The sequence below is a fragment of the Adelges cooleyi genome, unplaced genomic scaffold, assembly GCF_023614345.1.
Source record: "Adelges cooleyi isolate 19-005CV unplaced genomic scaffold, UGA_ACOO_1.1 ACOO_flye_CR_arks_rails_tigmint_CR_PRNA_30, whole genome shotgun sequence".
In the NCBI taxonomy this organism is placed as follows: Eukaryota; Metazoa; Arthropoda; class Insecta; order Hemiptera; family Adelgidae; genus Adelges; species Adelges cooleyi.
Genome location: NW_026095971.1, coordinates 13,089,047 through 13,110,342, shown reverse-complemented (window position 1 = coordinate 13,110,342; position 21,296 = coordinate 13,089,047). Strand labels below are relative to the sequence as shown.

At 31.1% G+C, this 21,296-nt stretch overlaps 1 protein-coding gene and 1 long non-coding RNA gene across 2 annotated transcripts; one reads left to right on the top strand and one right to left on the bottom strand.

Annotated features, from left to right (window-relative positions):
• The first annotated feature begins 416 nt into the window (after window positions 1–416).
• LOC126838200 (uncharacterized) lies at window positions 417–3,101 on the top strand. Its single transcript, XR_007685675.1, has 5 exons — window positions 417–1,600; window positions 1,687–1,898; window positions 1,984–2,144; window positions 2,512–2,639; window positions 2,806–3,101. It is a non-coding gene; the product is annotated as an uncharacterized LOC126838200 (long non-coding RNA).
• Window positions 3,102–3,157: 56 nt separating this feature from the next.
• Window positions 3,158–17,621, bottom strand: LOC126838193 (nuclear hormone receptor FTZ-F1 beta). Its single transcript, XM_050572388.1, has 11 exons — window positions 17,182–17,621; window positions 7,989–8,322; window positions 7,719–7,915; window positions 7,529–7,654; window positions 7,090–7,433; window positions 6,827–7,018; window positions 6,349–6,760; window positions 6,034–6,267; window positions 5,691–5,943; window positions 5,122–5,276; window positions 3,158–4,330 (listed from the first exon to the last, which is right to left on the bottom strand). The coding sequence occupies exons 2-11, from the start codon at window positions 8,107–8,109 to the stop codon at window positions 4,238–4,240; spliced, it is 2,127 nt and encodes a 708-aa protein (XP_050428345.1). The 5' UTR covers window positions 8,110–8,322; window positions 17,182–17,621; the 3' UTR covers window positions 3,158–4,237.
• Window positions 17,622–21,296: the final 3,675 nt, after the last annotated feature.

The window sequence follows — 21,296 nt, the reverse complement described above, 5'->3', positions numbered from 1 at the left end:
TTTATTATTGAAATTTATATAAAAAAAAACTTAAAGTATATGAAACAATATTTACAATATTATATTATAGTAATAATTTACCAACAATAAATTGTCTCTTGAGTTTGTAAAAAAAAAAAAAATGTTTTTCAAAAGATACTTACACGTTTTATAACAAGTAAAACGAATGTTCATTGATAAAATTTCAATGAAATTATACCTTTTTTTTAATTATTTAATACCGATATATTATACCTATCTATTTAAAACAATACATCGTGAATACCTCATACGAAATTATTCGATACCCGACAATAAAATTAAACACATTTACTTAAATACTTAACAACTTCCAATAGGCAATAACACAATAATAAATTATAGTTAAATATTATTTAATTTTGTATTATATATTTTCATACCTGTGTATTAGTTATCATGTTATATATATGCCAAAAATAACAATTCCGAAAATATTTAGAACCGAAACATATATTACCCGAAAATATAATAGCCGAAAAATATTTAAGTCGAAAATAATATTTACGAAAAATATTTAGGTCGAAAATAATGTCATCGAACGTATTTTAGCTGACACTTATTATTTGAACAGAACCTTTATAAGTTATAAATTATAATAGTATACAAAAACAGTGTTACGCGCGCCGTGTGACCGTGTTGTGTCTACTGTCTACACTATTTTTATAACATCTGTGATAAGTTCCATTTGTTATTGAAATATACAGCTATTTTTTATTTTTTGGTTGATATTTTTTTTCCATATACACTACTAATGCTTAATTGTTGTATTTGTTTATACTTAGCTACATAATAGTAAACTCAAACAGGGACAACCTATGGTAGACTGGCGCCTTGCCGATACTGAATAAAATGTTTATATATTATTAAGCCGGCAGTAGTTTTTGGGGGTCTAAAATAACCGGTATGGTTTTTTGGATCTAGATATGATACACTCATCAGACTTATCACTAATATCCAGCTAATATATAAAATAGATCACTCCAGTTTATGTTTATACAAGGGCAGATACAAGGGGAAGGCTGGAGTTAATAGTTTATAGTTTAAAATACAATCTATATTAAAATATATATAAACCAAGTCAAACTATAACGATAATTTAAGAGTAGTAAATTCACATGACTTCTTAAAAACAATCCAAATTAACTCAGGTGCTATAATATAATATACATTATATTATCATTGATTATCATTAATCAAAGATATTATGTATAAATGCACAAACAACAAAAAAGTTCAAATGTATTTAATTTATATTTATAAACATAGATTTCCTTATTTCACACTATTATAATATACAAGTTAATAGTTAGCTGTAACTCAAATTTAAGTGACATGTGTATTGGCGTAGTCGATTGCATTATCTAGATGTTTCTATACATGTGCATAGAGTACACAAGGGTTTCACAAAATGATTTATACTTAGTTTGTGATATTATAATTATCGTGAAGTGCGTCTCATACGGTTAAAAAGTTATTAACAAAAAATTAATATTACTAAGTTTACTATTAAATAACCGTTATGGCAAAGATAGGGCAACATATTTTCAGATGGATGCAAAATTGGATAAGCAGTATGAAGGTAAACCTCTGATGTACAGAAATATTATTGTAATAGTTACAGTTTACAAAATATTGTATGTTCAAAGTTGATTATTATTGTTCTAGACACGTTCAGATTTATTGAATTATATTTCAAACAATTGGATATAATGTTTAACTATTATAAAACTCTAAACCCTAAGGACCGCTGCATGATTGATATTTCATTAGTAATGTACAACAACTTATCTGGAGGGAGTAAATAAAAATGATAGATTTGAGATTTCTAATGTTAATTTTATGTTAAATAGCCAGATTGAACTATTTTTATTTACAAAGTATTTTTTTACACTAATAAATGTACTCCTGTAGTTAGAGCTGACATTAAAAAAACATTATTATTTTTTAACTTTTAAAACACAGGCTTCTCAACTCCGAGGAATGGCACTGGCTAGAAAATATATGAAAAGCGGAGTAATTATAAATCCTACTTCGTTACTTGGTCTTAATCAGAGTTCAAATTTGCAACAATATGTATTGCTGCTGCGAAAATAATAGCTACTTCTACTGAACCTATAAACCAGGTGATATCACTCATTAATTATGAACTTATCATTACATAAACATTATACCTCTTCTATAAAGAGGTCTACATAGGAATTCAATCAAATTTTTTAGAACTATATAAATAGTATATTATACTTATAATTTAGAGACTTTAACCTAAAATTAATATAATATACCTATTGTCTAATTGTCAAATTTGATAGGATTAAAATTGAACTGTAAAAATGCTGTTTAAAGTGAAATTATTTGTTATGCTTATGATGTCACATTCCATTTTACTTCTACTTATTTAACATATTCCCACATTTGTAATATGTATTATTATAAATGTATTTTTTTTTATTTATTAAAAATTGTACACACTTATTAATTATTATTAAACAGCAAGACAAGAACAATAAAAATCCTCTACTTAGAGTGCTAACATTGTGTAGCAAGCCAATTTATAAACCATATTTTGACTGCAATGAAGAAAATGTCAATTAAACAAGGCATCAGGATGACATTTCAAAGTAACAGAAAAGCTTTTATTTTACAGTTATATATTTATGTTGATAAAAAAGCTATTGATAAATTCTTAAAATTAATCAGTTTTTTAAAATAAATTTACATTTTAACTGTTAATTAAATTTGTTTAATAAATAGTTATATTAATACAGTAAAATGTGTTTGTTTTAGTCCATTTGTTATTGCGAAAGCAGTTTCATATACTGTTGTATATGCACCCAACGGTACCATATGGATAGTACAAAACAATGGACTTGGACTTAAACAATGGATTTGTTTAATTAATATTAAATTTTGTATGTAAATAAAATGCACTGCATTTCCCCCTTGTGGTTATATATTTATTAAATAATTATAATTTTAATAATAAATAATAATATAACTCAAACCAATCTAGAAAATAAAATATATTTATTTCATTTTTATTAATAAAATGTATAAAAACATATTAATAAAATGTAATTAGCCTAATGTATAGTATAGTCTATAAAATATAATACATACAATTATAATAGTAAAATATTGCTCATTATTAGTCATGTCTTACAAATGCTGAAATATGGTGTTGTACAAATATAGTTTCAGTTACTCATCAATTAAAATAGTAATATTGCTTTGTGTAATTAATAAACAAATAATTGAAAAATGTATAGTAAAAAATATATATTTTTTAATTTATTTAAATCGGTCTAACATTTATTTTACTGTTGGCCTATTCAAAGAAAAATCCTACATACAAAAATATAAGCTTATATTTAAAATAAATATAAAAAAAATATGCACCTAATTATAAAAATTGCAGTGATACCAAATTTGTTTTAGAGTGATGGGCAAAATACAATTTTAGAATGAAAAAATTAAATAAAAACAAAGAAACAGAAATATAATTTTGGTAACAACTTATTGCACATGAACATAGTTAAAGATAACATTACTAAATTTAAAATAGATATTTTGGCTTAACACTTAAAAATATGAATTTTGGTAAAGTTGACAGAATAATAAAATTAGATTATGTAGTACTAATACTACTATTTGTATTTGCTTAAAGTGTTAAAAATATGTAATTTAAGTACAAAACAGCGAGATAGAAAATAAACAAGCCCATCACTATACGCATAGAATTATTAAGTACAAAGTTTTTTAATTGGATTGAACAATGGTTTAACATAAATGATTGTTTTAAAATTAAAACCCTGTTTAGGAAAACTACCATTATTTCTCAGAAATAATTTGTGTACGATACACACTATAATATATAAAATAATGTTAATTCTATTTATATATAAGATCACAGTATTCAGACTGTTCTGAATTTAATTTTTATAAATATTATTACTTATCTCTAAATTATTTTTTAATTAACCGATATAAATTATAATTACAATAATAAAATCTGACTTTAATTTGGTCTATGAAAATATAAATAAGTATTGTTATCGATCATGCTATAAAAAAAAAAAATTTTAACTGTACGTACTTCTCAACTACAAACTCATACGTATTCCTGATCCAAACTAATTGTTTATACTAATTATAATTATAGAATACTTTCACAGACATTTTTATTACAACATATTATGATCACCCATATGATCCTTCATTAATGATCACCTCTTAATAATTCCATTAACAAATTAAAACTTTGTCCTTCGCCCTCCTCTTTACTTTTTATCGACAACATTTCCTTTCCGACCTGCAAAAAAAGAATAAATAAACATTTTTTTAGGTTAATTAAGAACAGTATCCTATATTTAATCTTTACAAACATATTTCATTAATCTAATAATTGTATGGAGGGTTAACATGTGATAAAAATCAGCTGTTACAACAAACGGATGAAAATTGTGAGTAATTTATATGATAAATTATTTAACAATAAGAATATATTCATAGATCTCATAGGGTTTAATTAGTAATGCCATTTTACTAAACAATATTTAAATATATTTTGTTTTTTTTAGAGCTTTATCAATCTTTAAAACCGTATCGTAATCATGCGTAGTTAATTACATTTTTAAATTAAGAATAATTTGTTGACAATTTTGACTGGTAGATAACCAGTTTTGGATAATTACTTTTAAAGTTATCAAAGTTAAAATTTTAGGATTGGAGGTAGGGTGGAGAAGACTTCTTATTATCTGCCTGAATTACTTTACAGTCCTCTTGTTATCATACCTCTTGTTCCAAATTTTAATCTTTACTAATTTAAAAAGTAATTATCCAAAACCTGATTATTGGCTAGTCAACATTTTCAGTTAATTATTCTTAATTCAAAAAGTTGGTTAAACATTTATGTTAAAAAGTTTTTAGAGGTCTGGAAAAAAGTAAAAAATATACAAAATAATAATAATATATAGTAAAAACATTTTAATAAAACAAAAATCTCACCATAAATCCAATTTCATAAGATAGCTAAGAAACCATTTTAAATTAATTTAATTGAAAGAATTATGAAATTTTTCTAATAACTGTATTTATAATTACCTGGCAAGTACGTTGTAAATCAGGTATCCTCAATAACAGTTCTCCAAATTTAGATGGCATTTCTGGATAATGTGCTATAGTATATTGCTGTAATGCATGCAATGCTTTCTCTTGAGATGCTCGAACTTTTTCTGGTTCTTTTAAGTCATTTGTATCTAAAAAAAATAATAAAACAAATTAAAACGACTTACACAATTTTTAGCAATTTAATTTAAATCATTTATCATATTATCCTTTTAAAATATAAATATACACATATATTCTTTTAGATATTATTCCCAGCTTTTTCCATTATTATTCATTTAGTATTTAACACTGTTAAATAATCATATAACTTGACAAATCATGGGTAGTTAATAACAAGGCCAGTTAGGCCATGAACATAAAGTTGGACAGAAAAATTATGTTTTGCTGATAAGTTAAATTAAAATGATAATTGTCAATTATATTTTTATAAATTAGTGTTTGTCAAGAGTGTATTATACAAACTATAACCATAACCATAGAAAAAAAAAACACGTAGAGATGTATAAATTATAAAAAGTATTAAAATATGTTATTTTTCTTACCCGATGATAACAACACGATTACTTTCATCGCAACATATTCATAGCGGTCCACTCTCAAGCGTCTTAAATGTTGAGTGAAGTTCAACATTCGTTCAATGCAGGGTGCCAAACCCAAGTCTCTTGCTTGACCTAGTGATATTGATTTACCTAGACTAACTCTTATCTCGCCAGGACTACTAACTGATCGATAACAGCAACTAAACAGTAGAAGCTCACACCAAGCATTTATCAATAGAGAAATCTGATCATCAATCTGCATAAAAAGATTAATAATTAAAGGACTGAATAAAAATATTTAATTAAAAAAATATTTATTATGAAAATATATGTTTAGTTAATTTACCGAAATATTTTTGAACAATGGCAATGATTTGCACCATTTTACTATTTTATATAGCCTATGATCAGCAATGTTACATAAGTTTGAGAGAAAATCCGTTCCAGAGTTCTCAGCCATAAGACGACTTTTTTCTAGTTCTTTGGCACCACCACAATGATTCGTAGAGCTTCCACTTGCATTTGATGAATCAAATGCACCTTCATTATAAGTCCATAAATGCTCCACTTCCATTATCTCCTATTAATTTTTTAAATAATATAAACAACAAATAAGATTTTATTGTGATTCAATTGTTTATTTTTGTACAATATAACTCACTTGCAATAACGGAGGGATCAGTCTGGCCATTTCTTGAGGAGGAGACCGACACGCACGCTCTTCTTGCTTGACCTTATTATCTACAACATTGGTCATTCCAGTATGTTGATTACCTTGCGGTGGCTGAATATTAGACGTTGGTATTGTGTATGTAAATGGATATGTACTTCTACCACCACGGGTTCGATCCACTCTTATGGCCTCAAGTTTCATACCCATATTTAAACATTTGTCAAAACGGCATGCGGGACACTTCTTGCGGGTCGCTATAGTAATCAAGCATGCAGAACCATGAAGACACACATAGTTTTTATGATTTTGAACAGTACGCTTAAAGAAGCCTTTGCAACTTTCACAGGAAAATATACCATAGTGAAAACCAGAAATCTTATCACCACAAATTGGACAGGGACTAAATAACAAATAATTATAAATCATTATTTCTGAATTCAATTATTTTTTTTATTCTTAAACATACCTATTGATCAATTGTTGTCTTGAAATCCCTGATGTTATATTATGTTGTTGACCAATATCAGACATCTTTTCCTCATATCCATTGGTTTCTTCAACAACTGTATATTCATGAAAATTCCTCTGAACATGCCTAGGTTGAATCGGAGATTGAGATGGTGAAAATTGTGTTGGTGAAACAGATACTGATGAATAACTAAGTTAAATATAAATATTTTAGTGTTAGAGTTCTCATTGACACATTTATTGTAAATATTTGACAAAAACCTTTGACTATAACATGAGCTATGTTGGGATCCGCCATATTGTGAGGCATCGCTATTATTCCTCGACAATGATGATGGTGTGAACGTGGATGGTGAAGAAAATCCTGAAGAAGATGGTGGGTTATGTCTAGAAGTAATCGGAGATTGTGCAGGTGAGCAACATGAGTGTATGGCTGAGTCTGGACTTTGAGTTGGAGGAATATGAACTGGCTGCTGTTTAGCGCCATTAGTCTTATTTTGCAATAGTGAACTGTAACCTCCACCTAACAGTTTATCAACAAGCAATGGAATTTCAGAATTTGACGAAGTAACTTTACTTTTAACATGTTCCATTACTCGATCCATCTAAAAACAATAATACAATAATCAAATAAATAAATTTTGAATTAAAAATAGAAAAAAAAATAGTTAATATGACTTTAATAATAATAAGTGTTTACCAAATTGTTATCTTTAAAAATCACACGTTTTGCAGGAGACTCTTGTTGATTGTTTACACATTCTTGTTTAGGAAATAAATAATTTTGATTTCCAGTTTGTACATCCATGGACCTATCATCTTCATCCTAAAAAAATATTAACTTATTCAAATACTACTCAATAAAAAATTATTTAGTCACTGAATCATACTTGTTTCATATCCGTGTCCGAAAGCTCTCCTTCCCAAGACATTGGTCGAGGCATATTTTCTTCGACAGCCCTCATTTTTTTACTTCTCATAGTCACACCAGAGAAATCAATTTTGCTTACTTCTCTATCACATTCTGAACCGACTTCATCTATGGCATCGTCTTTCCTTTCGTTGATTACTCCGTCACGCGGTTCTTCTGTTTGTGAATTGTTCAAGATTAAATAAACGCAATTTAAATTCCACTAATAAGTAAAACAACTAATCAATACCTTTAATAGTTGTAATTTGTGTATTAGGCAAATGAGGAGCAATTAGATTGATCGATGTAACAGTGACTGGACCCGAAGACACCACACTGTGACCCCACATCCTGGCGTCACTATTGGCCATCACATAACAGTCATGGGACAACTAGAAATCATTTTCGACCGCGTTCCATTATGACGAACACTAATGCCGTACTGAAACTTTGCAAGTAGTCTCGCAATCAAGTGAGGTGTAGTAATATCGTGCGAGACCCTTGATTCCTTAAGATCATTCCACATAAATACACTCGACTAGTGCTGCAGATATCCATCACGTCTTACGATCTTAATGTGAAATCTAGAAACAAAAAAAAAAAGGAAAAAACGATCGATTAACGACGCAGTATTTTATAGTATGTACGTTGTAAATATATTATAAAATGTAATTTATAAACGATTATTAATAAAACGGACGAATGCAGTTTTCAGTGTTCGGCCAATGTTTAAAATGGCTACTACGTTATAGCTGCGTCCTGCTAATGTTGCGGCGCGGTGAAGCAGGCGCAACTGGACAAAAACCGGTTGTGTGACCTGACACGGGCAAGTGAATTGGCCAATACGGTTAAAGTGGCAGCCGTGGTGGTATTAGTGCGAAGGGGTTATTGATGTCTTGGTTGCATTGCTTATAATTGGCAATAACGCTCGCTATACGCCTTATACATAAACTGTAGGTATACTTTATTTTGATGTTTAACAATACACATACGGCCGTTTGATTGTGGGTTTATATTATTATTGCAATTATTCCTCTAGAAACCATCGATTTTTGTGTCGTCAGCTAAGCCCAAAGATTTAACGTTATTCGACCCGCACCCGTTGTTTCTCAACCAACTACATCGTGCACGGAAAATTTTATATACAAAAAAAATGAACAACACAGGGGAATGGATAATCTAACCACACACGCTGACTAAACCGGAGCGAGAGGAATGCCAAATCTACTTGTAATTCGAATTGCGCAACAAGTTCCACACCGCTCACGGTGACGCGTTTAGTACGCGACACAAAGCCGGTAGCCGATACACCACTCGTTCGTCGTAATAACAACTTAATAAAATATTTTTTCAAAAATTAGGTCATTCCTGTCGCTCTAAATTAGAATTCTACAAAAACATTCGTTTTATGCAAATTGTTCTATGCATCATAGCGTACTAACTAAGAAATAAGACTTGGTGTGCCTCAGTTTTCAGTTCTCCCAATATTAATTTTGCTCGCTCTAAAATGTGTCATTCCCCATTTCCAGGCGTTCAGTTTTTGAATAGGGGTGTAAACATTTAGCTCATTTCCACTCAATTGGTTACTATTTAAAACAAAATTATTTTGTATGGTGTAATACTAGACCGGGATATGTGTATCTGCACAGGCGGCGCAGTGACCAGGAACATAGATTAATACATACATAAATTATCCACGAGCATATAAGGCAACCGTTTTGATAACGAAATGGATAGTTAGGTTTGCGTCAAAAATGGCGTGGTCTATTTATGTACGTTAAATCTATGCTTGGTAAGCAGTGGTTCTATATGAATTTTTTAAATATCAGGGCATTTATGATATATGATACGGGAAAAGCACATTAAAAACTAATAGAAGCAATTAGAAATGCAAAAGTTTACCCTGCGCTCCACAACTGACACTCCCCTAACTATTTACGCCTATGCTATGCAAATATACAAGTACCTATTATCTTTTTTACGAGTAAAATCTCCTCTTCTCTCCAGAAAACTGCTTACTGAAAGATATTTCACAATTAGTTTGTGTCACAGACTACAGTAAAACGTGTTACTTTTATCAGTGACAACACGTGAAGGGAAAAACATGCAAATCACATGTTCAACAGTATGACACTTTCTAGCTATAGATTCTGAAGATCTATAACTTGATTCAACTTATAGAGAGATGTTTTCGAAAATGATGTAATTATACATTAAAAGTGAATATTAGAATATATAGTTTTTTCTAATTACTATTAAAAAAAATTTTCTTTTTATTTTATGAATTCATTGGATTTTGTTTTGAACCATATAATAGACTGGGAATGCGATACGCGTGACAAAACTGCACATTTCACTGTTTTCCGTGCAAACGTAGAAGCAGCGCCTACAGGCTGCAACGACTAACGGTTTAAGTATTTTGAAAATACCACCAGTTTTCATTGCTCATTTAAACATTTACGTCTACGTACATACACATATGCCATTATTATTATCATTATTTTTGTCGAATGTGTGGCTAAACGGCATAATCTTTAGAGCCGGTCACTGCCAACGTATCGGTGAATAATAAATCATCATCCAACATAGCTATAATGATTTTATATTTTTCCAGTTGCGGTTATGCCAAACGTTGGCAGTACACTAGCAACAACGCGACACCAAGCCGGTGAGATTGTTTATTTTTATAAATCCAAAAGGACGACGACAACAGTGAACACACGTTACAAATTTTGTCAACGCTATAATGTATTACGTGTATGTGATTGTGTGAATGCGATACATAGTGTGTATTGTGCGTGTATGTGTAATGAGAGAAGGCGCGACGTTGCCGCACGGTTCGTCGGACTCTCAAAATTCAACCTTGCCAAGGTCAGGCTCAGACGCATGCGCACTGCTCTTGTATACAATACTATAAAAAAAAAGCAGTGTACTATAATGAGTGCTTTTTGTATAAATAAATATAATAATAATAATAGCAACGATGATGATGATGGTATCGATGTCTTGTACAGCTCCCTCCGACGTGTCCCCCTCACCTCATCACTCGTAGTTTGTACACGCATTACGCATGATACTGGCAGTTACAAAACTCGAAGGATATCTTTGTAGATATTTCATACATTTTTTTTTTTTGTTAACAGCCCAAAGGCTGGTTGGCAGCCATTTTCCACTCCTAACGCTTCTCCGCTTTTCTTTTTTGTTCACAATACGATCTGCAGTCGAATTGCAAACTAAATTCGTATTACTCAATATTAATCAACATATATAAAAGCACCCCCAAAAAAATCATGTGTGGGCATTTTTAGCAAGACAGATTAAAAACCACTGCTTAATCATTGGCACATAACTTTCAAAGTATTTTAGTTTATTTTTAATTTCAATATTATACAGGATGAGGCAGAGCCGACGGACGAGTTTTGAGGGGCTATAAATTACGAACAGTAAAACTTAGATAAAAACAGTTTGTTTTATTAAAATCATTAACAAATCCCATTTTTTAGGTTACGTTTTGAAAATGATATCACCAAAATGGCGGCCGTCATTAGCAATACATTGTTGTAAGCGATTTCTGAAGTTTTGGACCAACCGCCCAGGGAACATTTGTCGAATTAAAAACTAGCAAATTTCGAGCTGTGTGCGCTGTAGCCCCATTTAGTTGAAACCATACATCCCCCAAGTCATATTCTTCATCCATTTCCTCTAACCAGTGCTGCAGTTAAGTTTCCAACATTAGAACATATCGCGCCGAAGTGACAGTGACAGTCCTATTGTCCTCCTCAAAAAAGTACCGGCCGAACACCCCAAATTGAGACACAGTATTTTCCAAATTGGAACATTGTCACTAGTGGAGTAGAATGGTTTTTCATGGAGTTTCCGTGGGTTATTTTCAGCCCAGTATCAAGAATTCTGTTTATTCACAGACCCAAAGATCGATGAGTAAACTCCAAATATCGGCTACAGCAATATATTGCTGCTGATGGCCGCCATCTCGGAGGCATAATTTTAAAAACTTAACTTAATAAACGGGATTTCACACTGATTTTAATAAAACAAACAGATTTTATCTAAGTTTTACTGTTCGTAATTTATAGCCCCTCAAAACTCGTCAGTCGGCTCCGCCCTACCCTGTATAAAGGCTATCGGACTATAGCATACTTTTTTGTATGCTAACATAACCAAAATAAATATCTTACTAGAGTCAAAATGAAGCGACTGATAACAGCAAAAACAGTCATGACTTTTACAATTATCAAGAAAGAAAGCCGACTTTTTAATACATGTTGAGTTCAGTCAACTACATATTAAACTGTGCAATTTCAGATATCTTGTATCGTTCGCAAAAAACTATATTTTAAGAAACGTTTTTTAAAAACTTGCTGCAAGTCGGAAGATCATTACCATACGTTAGGCCAAGATAGTGCAAATTTATTAACTATTTACTGAGACATACACTGACTGAGTAGATTTGACTACTTTTTATCTACAAATATTAGCAAGATTTCTACAACTATAGTATAATCGGTTTTAATTATAACAGCATACATATTTTTTAAATAATGCAATTTTGATTTCATCGCATTCTGTTTCTAAACATTTTTTGTTTTGTTCTAAATATTTTGTACGCTGCCTTAGGGCTTTGAGTCCGTGAATATTAATAAATAAATTTACAAAACAGATACATACATATTTAAGTTAAAAACGTAAGAAATTGAATTATGTTGTAGACAAAATTTACATAAGTATAATAAAATACGAAAACAAATTATGTAACATTTGTAAATTAGTAAAAGATATTTTTAGTAATATGAAAAAAACATTTCGCTAGTATTTTAAATCTGTATAAATTAAAATTTTTAATTTAATGCACATTATAATAATTATTAAATTAAGAAAATCAGTTTATTTTAATATATATTTATTCTAAATGCTTCAAAATACATAATATTCAACAGTTAGAACTTCTGAAATAAATAAATTGACGTTTTAAGCAGACAGTTCACAATAGTTAATTTGATTTTACATTAAAATTGTAATAATAGTGTATATTATCGATACCTTAAAGCACACAAGTGTGTCCATACAATATAACGTGGACGTAGCACTTATATGCTTTAAGATATCAATACATTTAAAAAAAATACTTTCTATAGTTATATCCCTATGAATCTCATAATATTATGACGACTGTCATAAGCTTCAAAACGATCTAAATAATTTTGTTTTCTTCTTTAATACTTTAGGTCTATCTCTAAATATTTCTAAGTGTAAAATTATGACTTTCAATAGGATTCTATCCCCAATAATATACTCCTATCGTTTCTTGGATTCTGAACTTCTGCGTGTTGATGGCTGTGTCATTGATCTTGGCTTTAAGCTCTGCAGTTCTTTAGATCCCAGCATTCACATCGATATATGATCACATATGATTTGTTGTAAAGCGTCCAAAGTACTAGGATTTATTATGAGACTAGTCAGGGATTTTACCTTAAAAAGTTCGATAAAGATATTTTTTTGTGCACTAGTGCGGCCCATTCTAAAATACGGCTCAATAATTTGGGACCCACATACTGCCAATGGTTCACTACAACTCGAGAGAGTCCAGCGTAAATTCCTGACGTATGCAAGTTTCATTTTGGACATTCCATGTCTTCCACATGACTACGCTCCGGTTGCGAATCAACATAATTTAGTTTCCTTAGCTGATCGTAGAAGGATGTTAGGTAAAAAATTGTTTAATGATCTGCTATCTAACAATATAGACTCTCCTGATATCCTGTCTTTTATTCCGCAATACTCATCCCGTTCTTTAGCACCCTTCCATATTCCCCAATTTAAGAGTAATTTTATGAAAAACGAACCAATTAGACGATTAATGTTCATCGCCAACGCGGACCCCACTTTTCTTTATTAATATTTATGTTCATTTTTTCTTACCTTTTTGTTATTTGTTCTACCTATAATATTTTTTACTATAATTAATTATTGTATATACCTATTGTAAATATAGGGCTCAGCCCGTAAATAATATAAATAAATAAATATCCTCGATCACAAACACAACTGACAAACCCCTGAGTAAATCGTAAAATAAAATTGTCAAAACTTTAGTTCCTCTTGATTGTTATATACCTATGTAAGCTATGTTTCTTAAAATGTCTAACTCATTTAATTTTTGAAGTAAACGACAATGGTGGTAATCTAATTTCAATATTTAATTAATAAAGTCAAACTAGCGAGCAATGAACACGACAAATAGCAGTAATATTCTAAAATTATATCATTTGTTTCTTTCAGTGATTACCGATTTAAAAAGATTTTTTGTGATTTTTAGAGAGAGTACTGAATGTTATTCAGTTAGAAGAGCATAAAAGCGAGACAATCACACTGTATCGGCGGTCTTGTTAGTTTACCAATGTAATAATATTGAATTTAAATAATTTTCGCAATCCAACACACAAGGCATTGTTTACCATGTCGTAGGTATATGTTATATTTTTAAATGTAACCAGAGGCCCGCTGAGGTTTTGTACGTGACCTTACTACCTGACAGGCATCCGTAGCGGGTGGCTTCTGCGAGGAAGTTAGGTTGAGGTATATTGATTTATTAGTCTATTGTTTGCCCATAAACACATGATTTTCAAAGTTTTAAGAAATTAGAAGAAACTCACAATTGATTTTCGAAAAACAAGTTATTTGAAGTTCGAAACAGTTCTACCTAGGTAAGAACCTGAGTTTTATTTTTTTGTTCCAAACGGAAAATAATATTTTGGCATTTTGCTATTTAGTACTTCAATACATCTTGATATTTATAGATTTGAATACGCCTACTCCAAAAAATCACCGAGAGATTTATTTTTAACTTATCAAAGTATTGGATATTCTAGTACGAAGTAATTATTGGCTACTGCAAATTGTAATTGGTGTGATATAATGTCGGTATGTATTTCAAGATAACAATTAAAGACGGTTTATTTATAATATGCATACACAGTTATAGTTCGGTCACGAAAACTGAACGTCAACGTTGACATCAGCGCTACCAGTGGCAAATTTCCATTAGTGGGTATCAAAATAATTGGCGGGCTTTTTGAAATGTTTAAATGTACATATTTTATTATTTTGTCTCGCGTACTACGTTACGTGTTAAGAATATGGCAATCAATAAAAATATGTTTAGTATGTATATTTTATCATAACAGCTGACTCTATCCAACAGCTGACAACAACAATAATACGTACAAACGGAGAACCACTGGCATCGACAATATTTGGCCGCCGCCCATCGGCCTTGAACGTTCAGTTTTCGTGAGCTGGACTATAGCTTTACCGCCAATTAAAATTTCGGCGCTGGGGTTGTTTAAAACAACAATAATTGTTTTACATTTTTCCTCCGACTTATAATAATAGAAATAACAATATCTAGAGTAATTTATGAATTATTATTATTTAACATATTATTCTTGAAAATATATGTTTATAATTATTATGAACGGGATTTATACATTTTATACATATTTTAACATAAATTACATTTTCCAGTGTTAAAAAAAATTGTTTATTTTAATTTAAAACAAATGTATTTAACGTGCATCATAAAAATAATATAATAAAATAAGTACATTTTGTATAATGTATAAAAGCGAAGTCTTCCTCGAGTCAATCCTGTTTACTTTAACTTAAGGCCTTTTTTTATAAAAAATTTAGCTATCCCTTCTGGCTTTAAAATTAAGTGTCCTCATAACGTCTATGATTATGGCCAACAAGCCATTTAACTTAACATTTCGATTACATCAGAGCTGTTTATTTCACATTATAGATGTTTTTATATATACGCCGTAGTCTAATAAAATGGTCTCGTCTAATTTTAGAAACATGTGACCGATAAATATAATCAATATTACTACCAATTGATCATCTCGATACAAACATAGTGCCAGTTAGTGTCGTCATTACCGAATGTTATCACTAGGGACTACATTATATTTTAAATCGGTTAAATTTTCTCCACGGGCCAATAATATTCGTCAGGCGTCAACGTAGTACGTTTCATTCAATCTCAATGTTTTGATTGAAATTGCCGGCGTACTATAGTTTACATTTTATTCTCAGCGTCATTATTTCTATTTTAATATATAACATTTTAGAACAGCTGCCTTTCTCTGTGAAAACGCAGAAACCGACTATATTATATCGATGTACGTCCAACCATCAACCTGCTTCGTCTATTAATACCGACTACATCTACCAAAATGTTGATTGTTATTTAACGCGCGGACCGCGGTAACACGTTATTAATGTAAGAAACCCATGTCTTCGTCGTCTTTTGTTCACTAAATGGGTTATAATCATGTAAATCTATGTAAAAATCTTAGAATCAAAAAACCATCAACGCAATTTATCTATTTTTTTTTTCACACCGTTAAACAAGTAGGACAATGCGGACAGGTTCGTCTCGCGGTAATCGACAGCCGGTTGTCGGCGTTAATAATAATAATAATATTATTATTATTATATCAGATAAGAAAAATAATAATAGAAAACCAAGAATAATATCGTTTATCAGCCGCAAAATTGTGACCTTGACCGTAGATCGACGTGGCCTAGGAAAGGATGACCGAGACCGTGGGGCGGCGCTTGTAGGCCATTGACTTCACCGTCGTACTACCATATTACACCAAGACATATTATTATTGTCCTGTTTATCACCGTCCGAATGCACAATCACACTATATGATACTATACAATATACAATGTTTATTAACACTCGTAAAATTTAAACGTGAAGACAAAAGTACTAAACATTTACAGCCTGAGCCAGGCCACAATGGTTAACGAAACAGAATTCAATTTTGACGACGGTGCGCCGTCTCGCGTCGTTGTGTATACAATATGAAATAACGTTACGTGGCCCTTATAAGGACGGTGCGTGAACGGCGTCCGCGCGTTCAAGGTCAACGGTCTGAAATCTAGCATAGGGTGACGGGGAAGAGGCCGGTTGAATTGCGGTGGCGGCGGTGGCGGCGGCAGGGGTACGACGAGAGTTCACAAAGAATGGCACGATACCGTTACAAAACATCCGCAGCTAGAGGCCGTCAACCGGCATCTCTGTTGGCCACGTCCGTTATGGGCCCCCCTCTAACCCCGCACGGTGCCCCTACACAACTCGTGTATATGTGTCCATTCCGTCTAATATGTACGCACGCACGCGAATATATATATAGTAATAATAATATAAAAAAATCATCAAATAATGATAATGTGTCCGCAAAAAAAAAAATACCGTCATAGCCTAAACGCTGAACAATAAAGTCGGTAGGCGTACGCCTACGCATAGTATTTATAATATATTGTATTATTATTAATATTAATCAAAATAGTATTGAAATAGTTTGTATAATATAACAACATATTGATAATACATTCCTGTTGTTATTATTTACCCGTGATTCGTGTCCGTAATATTCCATTGTAAGGTGTTGATAGGCAGCACAACGACAGTACGTCTAAACAACAGCAATAGAAAGAGTCGCGTATCAACCACTCGCGCACTATTTTAAACCACGATAAGAATTATTTTGATAAACACGCTAGAGCTTACACCCAATTAGGTAAAGTTCGTTAAAACAAAATATTATCTCATTTACAATTTATAAATGTTTTGAAATAAATAAATACACATTGCATAAATTAAATATTATAAAATACACATTTATCGTATCATACGTTACAAAACGGTGTATGTGTGTATAAAAAACGCAACGACAGCACGGACTCGCGACTACAACGACGGCAGCGTACGGTGTGTCGAACGGACGCAGCGGGTATGAGTAATACGAATCCGACGGCCACGGGCTAGGGAGAACGGGAATGAAGATGAAGGTCGTCTGGGTTTGACAGCAGTGAGGGCATACGAGGCGCCGCCGCCGTCGACCATTCTCTATCCGCCGCCGCCGAATATTACAGAACAGAAAATACCATGCAACGCAACGCCATCTATATGTGCAAACACAATTTACTTGAAAACGATCGTACCAATAATATTAATATGATGATTTTTTTTCAATAAGACAAGCGGTTTGTTGGCTTCATTAGCGGCTGTAGGGTTGTGATAGCCATTGCAACGATGGCGTAGGAATTATTCATAAAAGTTAGTTAAAGCTAGTCGCCACCGCCGTTAATGCCAATGCGTCTAGTCTGGCCCAGACCGCAGACATATGCAACGTTGACCTTTGTGTGTTGATTGTTGTATCGCGCACGCGCTCGTGTATTGACCTTGAACCCGCAAGGTCGCCTTGTTGTGACTCCCCGGCCCGCACCACCCCTAAATATCTCTCAACGAATATAATAAAATCATGTCCATTGCCATTCTATTTTATTGTTAAGTAGGGGATGTTATACATTTTTACTATCGCGTGTTTAAAACACAAAAGCCAAACTGCACTTTGTGTAAAAGCTGCTTGTGAGTTGTTAATTAATTCGGCAGTTGTGCCTTTGTTGGCCAAACACGTGGTGTGACCACTGACCGTTGCACGTTTATATTAATTGTAATATTATCTACCTGGTTTACATGTTGACCTCGGTCTAAATATTCTACTATGAATTATTAATTTTTATCTAAACAGTTATTTAAAGGTAAAAATACAACCAAATACAAAATAACAGCTTTAATTGTACGCTAGCGTCGTTATTCCGTCGCGCACACACGTTTTAAGAGCGTTCTGCCTTTTCTATATTTTTTGGACTAATAACTAACCTATGTATACAAAATACTGCTTAATTAATATAACTATTGTTGACAAACAATAAAAACAAATTTTAACATGCCCCCTCTACAAAATTGGGATCCAAGACGAGCAGTTCTTTTCCACAGATATGGAAAAAAGCTAAGAAACAAGCATGATATCGTGGTTTATTTGAGGAAGGGTCAAAAATAAATTCAGAACAAGAAAATGGTAAAACTTCAAATAAAAGAAAACAATTTTAAAATACAAATACCATTATGCTATTTATACCCGTTAATTACAACAAAATATTATTTTAATCAAGAAAAGAGTAAAACTCTAATAAAAAAAGCTAGTGCAAAGAGGTCGGGGCATAGTGGGGATGGAGAGGTCACAGGTCTACAGAAATTATTATAATTGAATGTGATTAAATCACTTTTAAATAAACGATTCGATGCGAATCTGTGGGTAGTATGTATAAACCTAAAACCACACATAGCAACCTAAAAACTGACTACAGTCAAAGTGTAATTTTCCCCTGGTTTTTGGTTTTTCCTTAATAAAAAAAACTGTTTGACTACAGATTTTTGAGGAAATTATATATGTTATAGCCCCATTCTAAATCTACCTTTGGTCTAATTTTCATACATAAGCCTCTATGACTTAGCATGAAAAAGCGAAAGAAAAAAATTCCACACCTTCTAGGAGAAAGGGTGTACAATTTTTCGAATTTTGGTCTCGATTTTAAAGGGGAAGGGATGAATTTTTTAAAAATTTAGTCTATTAAAGTACCTTATAGGTACAATTTCTGATCTTAAGAGGCAAGAGCTGCTACACGAAAACATCGTTTCAGTGGCTTATAAGATATCGTTGATACAGAAACAAAAATATTTAAATATTTAAAAAAATAATAAAAACACATCATTGTAAATATAATACCTTCTCAGCTAGTGCATCGAAGCTAAAGACATTTTTAAACCCTTGTTATTTATATTAGTAGGCTGAATTAGATTAAAGTGAAACATAAACTAAGCTTTATTTAGAAGTAAAAATGTTAGTGCAAACACCCTTATTAAGCCAGGTTTAGGTTAGATTCATACAGGTTCGATTCCATAAAATGCGCAGTTGAAAAAAATTCTTATAATAAGCCCCGATTGTCCCAAAAAAAAGTCTAGTTGATGCCCCCATCTTCAATTTCATAAATTTGTCTTACTGTCTAGTGTATGCTATGTTTAAAGTTGAGCTTGGATAATTAGTATTAAATTCATTAATAATTTAGCTGTTTTCTCAAATCCTTTTTTACTCCAATTCTGATATTCAAGTTCTCCTTTTATATAAATAATTATTAATTGTTTTATATCAGTCTTATCCTATATCCTTAATTATAATAAATAATTTAAATATGCAAATTTGTATTATATCTATAATGTTATATAGGTTAAAAACAAGGCTAAGAACAAATAAAAAATAGTACTAAAAAGTAAAAAATAATTCACCACAAGAACAATTTTACCAATCAATTGTAGCACGTTTAATTTAAAATTTTAAAATGTCAATTACATTGAAAACAACCGAAAATTAACTACAATTTTAAATAATGTACATACATTTCATAATACTTAACTCAATGAATTTGGACTTTATTGAATAGGACCCCCGCTTTTCTCTTTAGTCAAAAATTAAAGATGTTAACCATTATTTAAAATTGTAGTTAATTTTCGGTTGTTTTCAAAGTAATTGACAATTTAAATATAATTTGCTACAATTTATTGGTAAATTGTTCTTGTAGTAAAATTATTTTTTACTTTTTAGTTCATTTTTTTAGAAAAGCATGTTTTTAAAAAAGTAGAGGGGGTACACATAACTGATAACACAAATCACAATAACAACTATTGTGATTATTAATTTTGATTAATCAATATATTATCAGAGTTGAACAAATTAGTTACCAAAATGCATCTCAAATGCAAAATTGCATTTAAAATCAGGGAGTAAAAACGTGTAAAGAAATTTCCGAAATTTCATTCGTGCAAAGAAAATGTAGTAAAGAAACGTTTTTTGAAAAACTTTTTTACTCCCTGTTTAAAATAGTTAAAATAAACACAAAATGTATAAGTAAAATTATTTTTTTAAAGTGTTCTATTTGGAATTTAAAATTTTATTAAAGATAAAATTATAAAATGCAATTTTTTTATTTTTAAATTAGGGGAAGGTGGGGGAATCGCGGCCACCTAAGCAAGAATTAAAATATCTTCGGAACTAAGTCCAGAAATTTCGTTATTTCTTGAAATTGAACTATCGAGTTTTTTTGGTCGGAAAAATATTCCAACAAATCACTTAATTGATAATTATTTTTTGGTTGTTAAAAAGTTGATTATCATCTTGAAGCATCTGGTTAGGCAGTATTATTTTTTTACAACCTCCCCCCCCCCCTTTAGTATAGTTCTTAAATACAAATTTATATTGGCGAATAAGCTATTAAATATTGGACAAACAATCAAAATTGTCTACACAGTAAAAATTTCAATCATGCTTCTTATTTAAAGCCGCATAAACTATTATGTTGGTTGCACTCTCCCGTAAGCGTCCGTTCTGTTACGAAGAGGGTCTTGTCGCGTATTTTATAGATATTATAATTTTGTGTGTGTTTAATTATTTTTAAGTTGCCTTTCTTTTTACTTAATTTTAAAAATGTTACTTTTTCTCCCATCTCTTTTAAGGTAATTCTGCCAATTTTGTTTAGTATGGTTTTGATTGTTTGGCCAACATTCAATTGCATATTTGCTAATATACATTTTTCTTTAATAACTATACTACACCACCACCCCCCCCCC

Bases quoted from the DNA above. Each gene is read 5' to 3' on its own strand.
- LOC126838193 (XM_050572388.1), bottom strand. From the start codon at position 8,109: ATGGCCAATAGTGACGCCAGGATGTGGGGTCACAGTGTGGTGTCTTCG. The intron at 7,916-7,988 runs GTATTGATTAGT...ATTCACAAACAG, and splicing joins ACAAATTACAACTATTAAAG to AAGAACCGCGTGACGGAGTA. The intron at 6,761-6,826 runs GTATGTTTAAGA...TTTGTTATTTAG, and splicing joins AGACAACAATTGATCAATAG to TCCCTGTCCAATTTGTGGTG.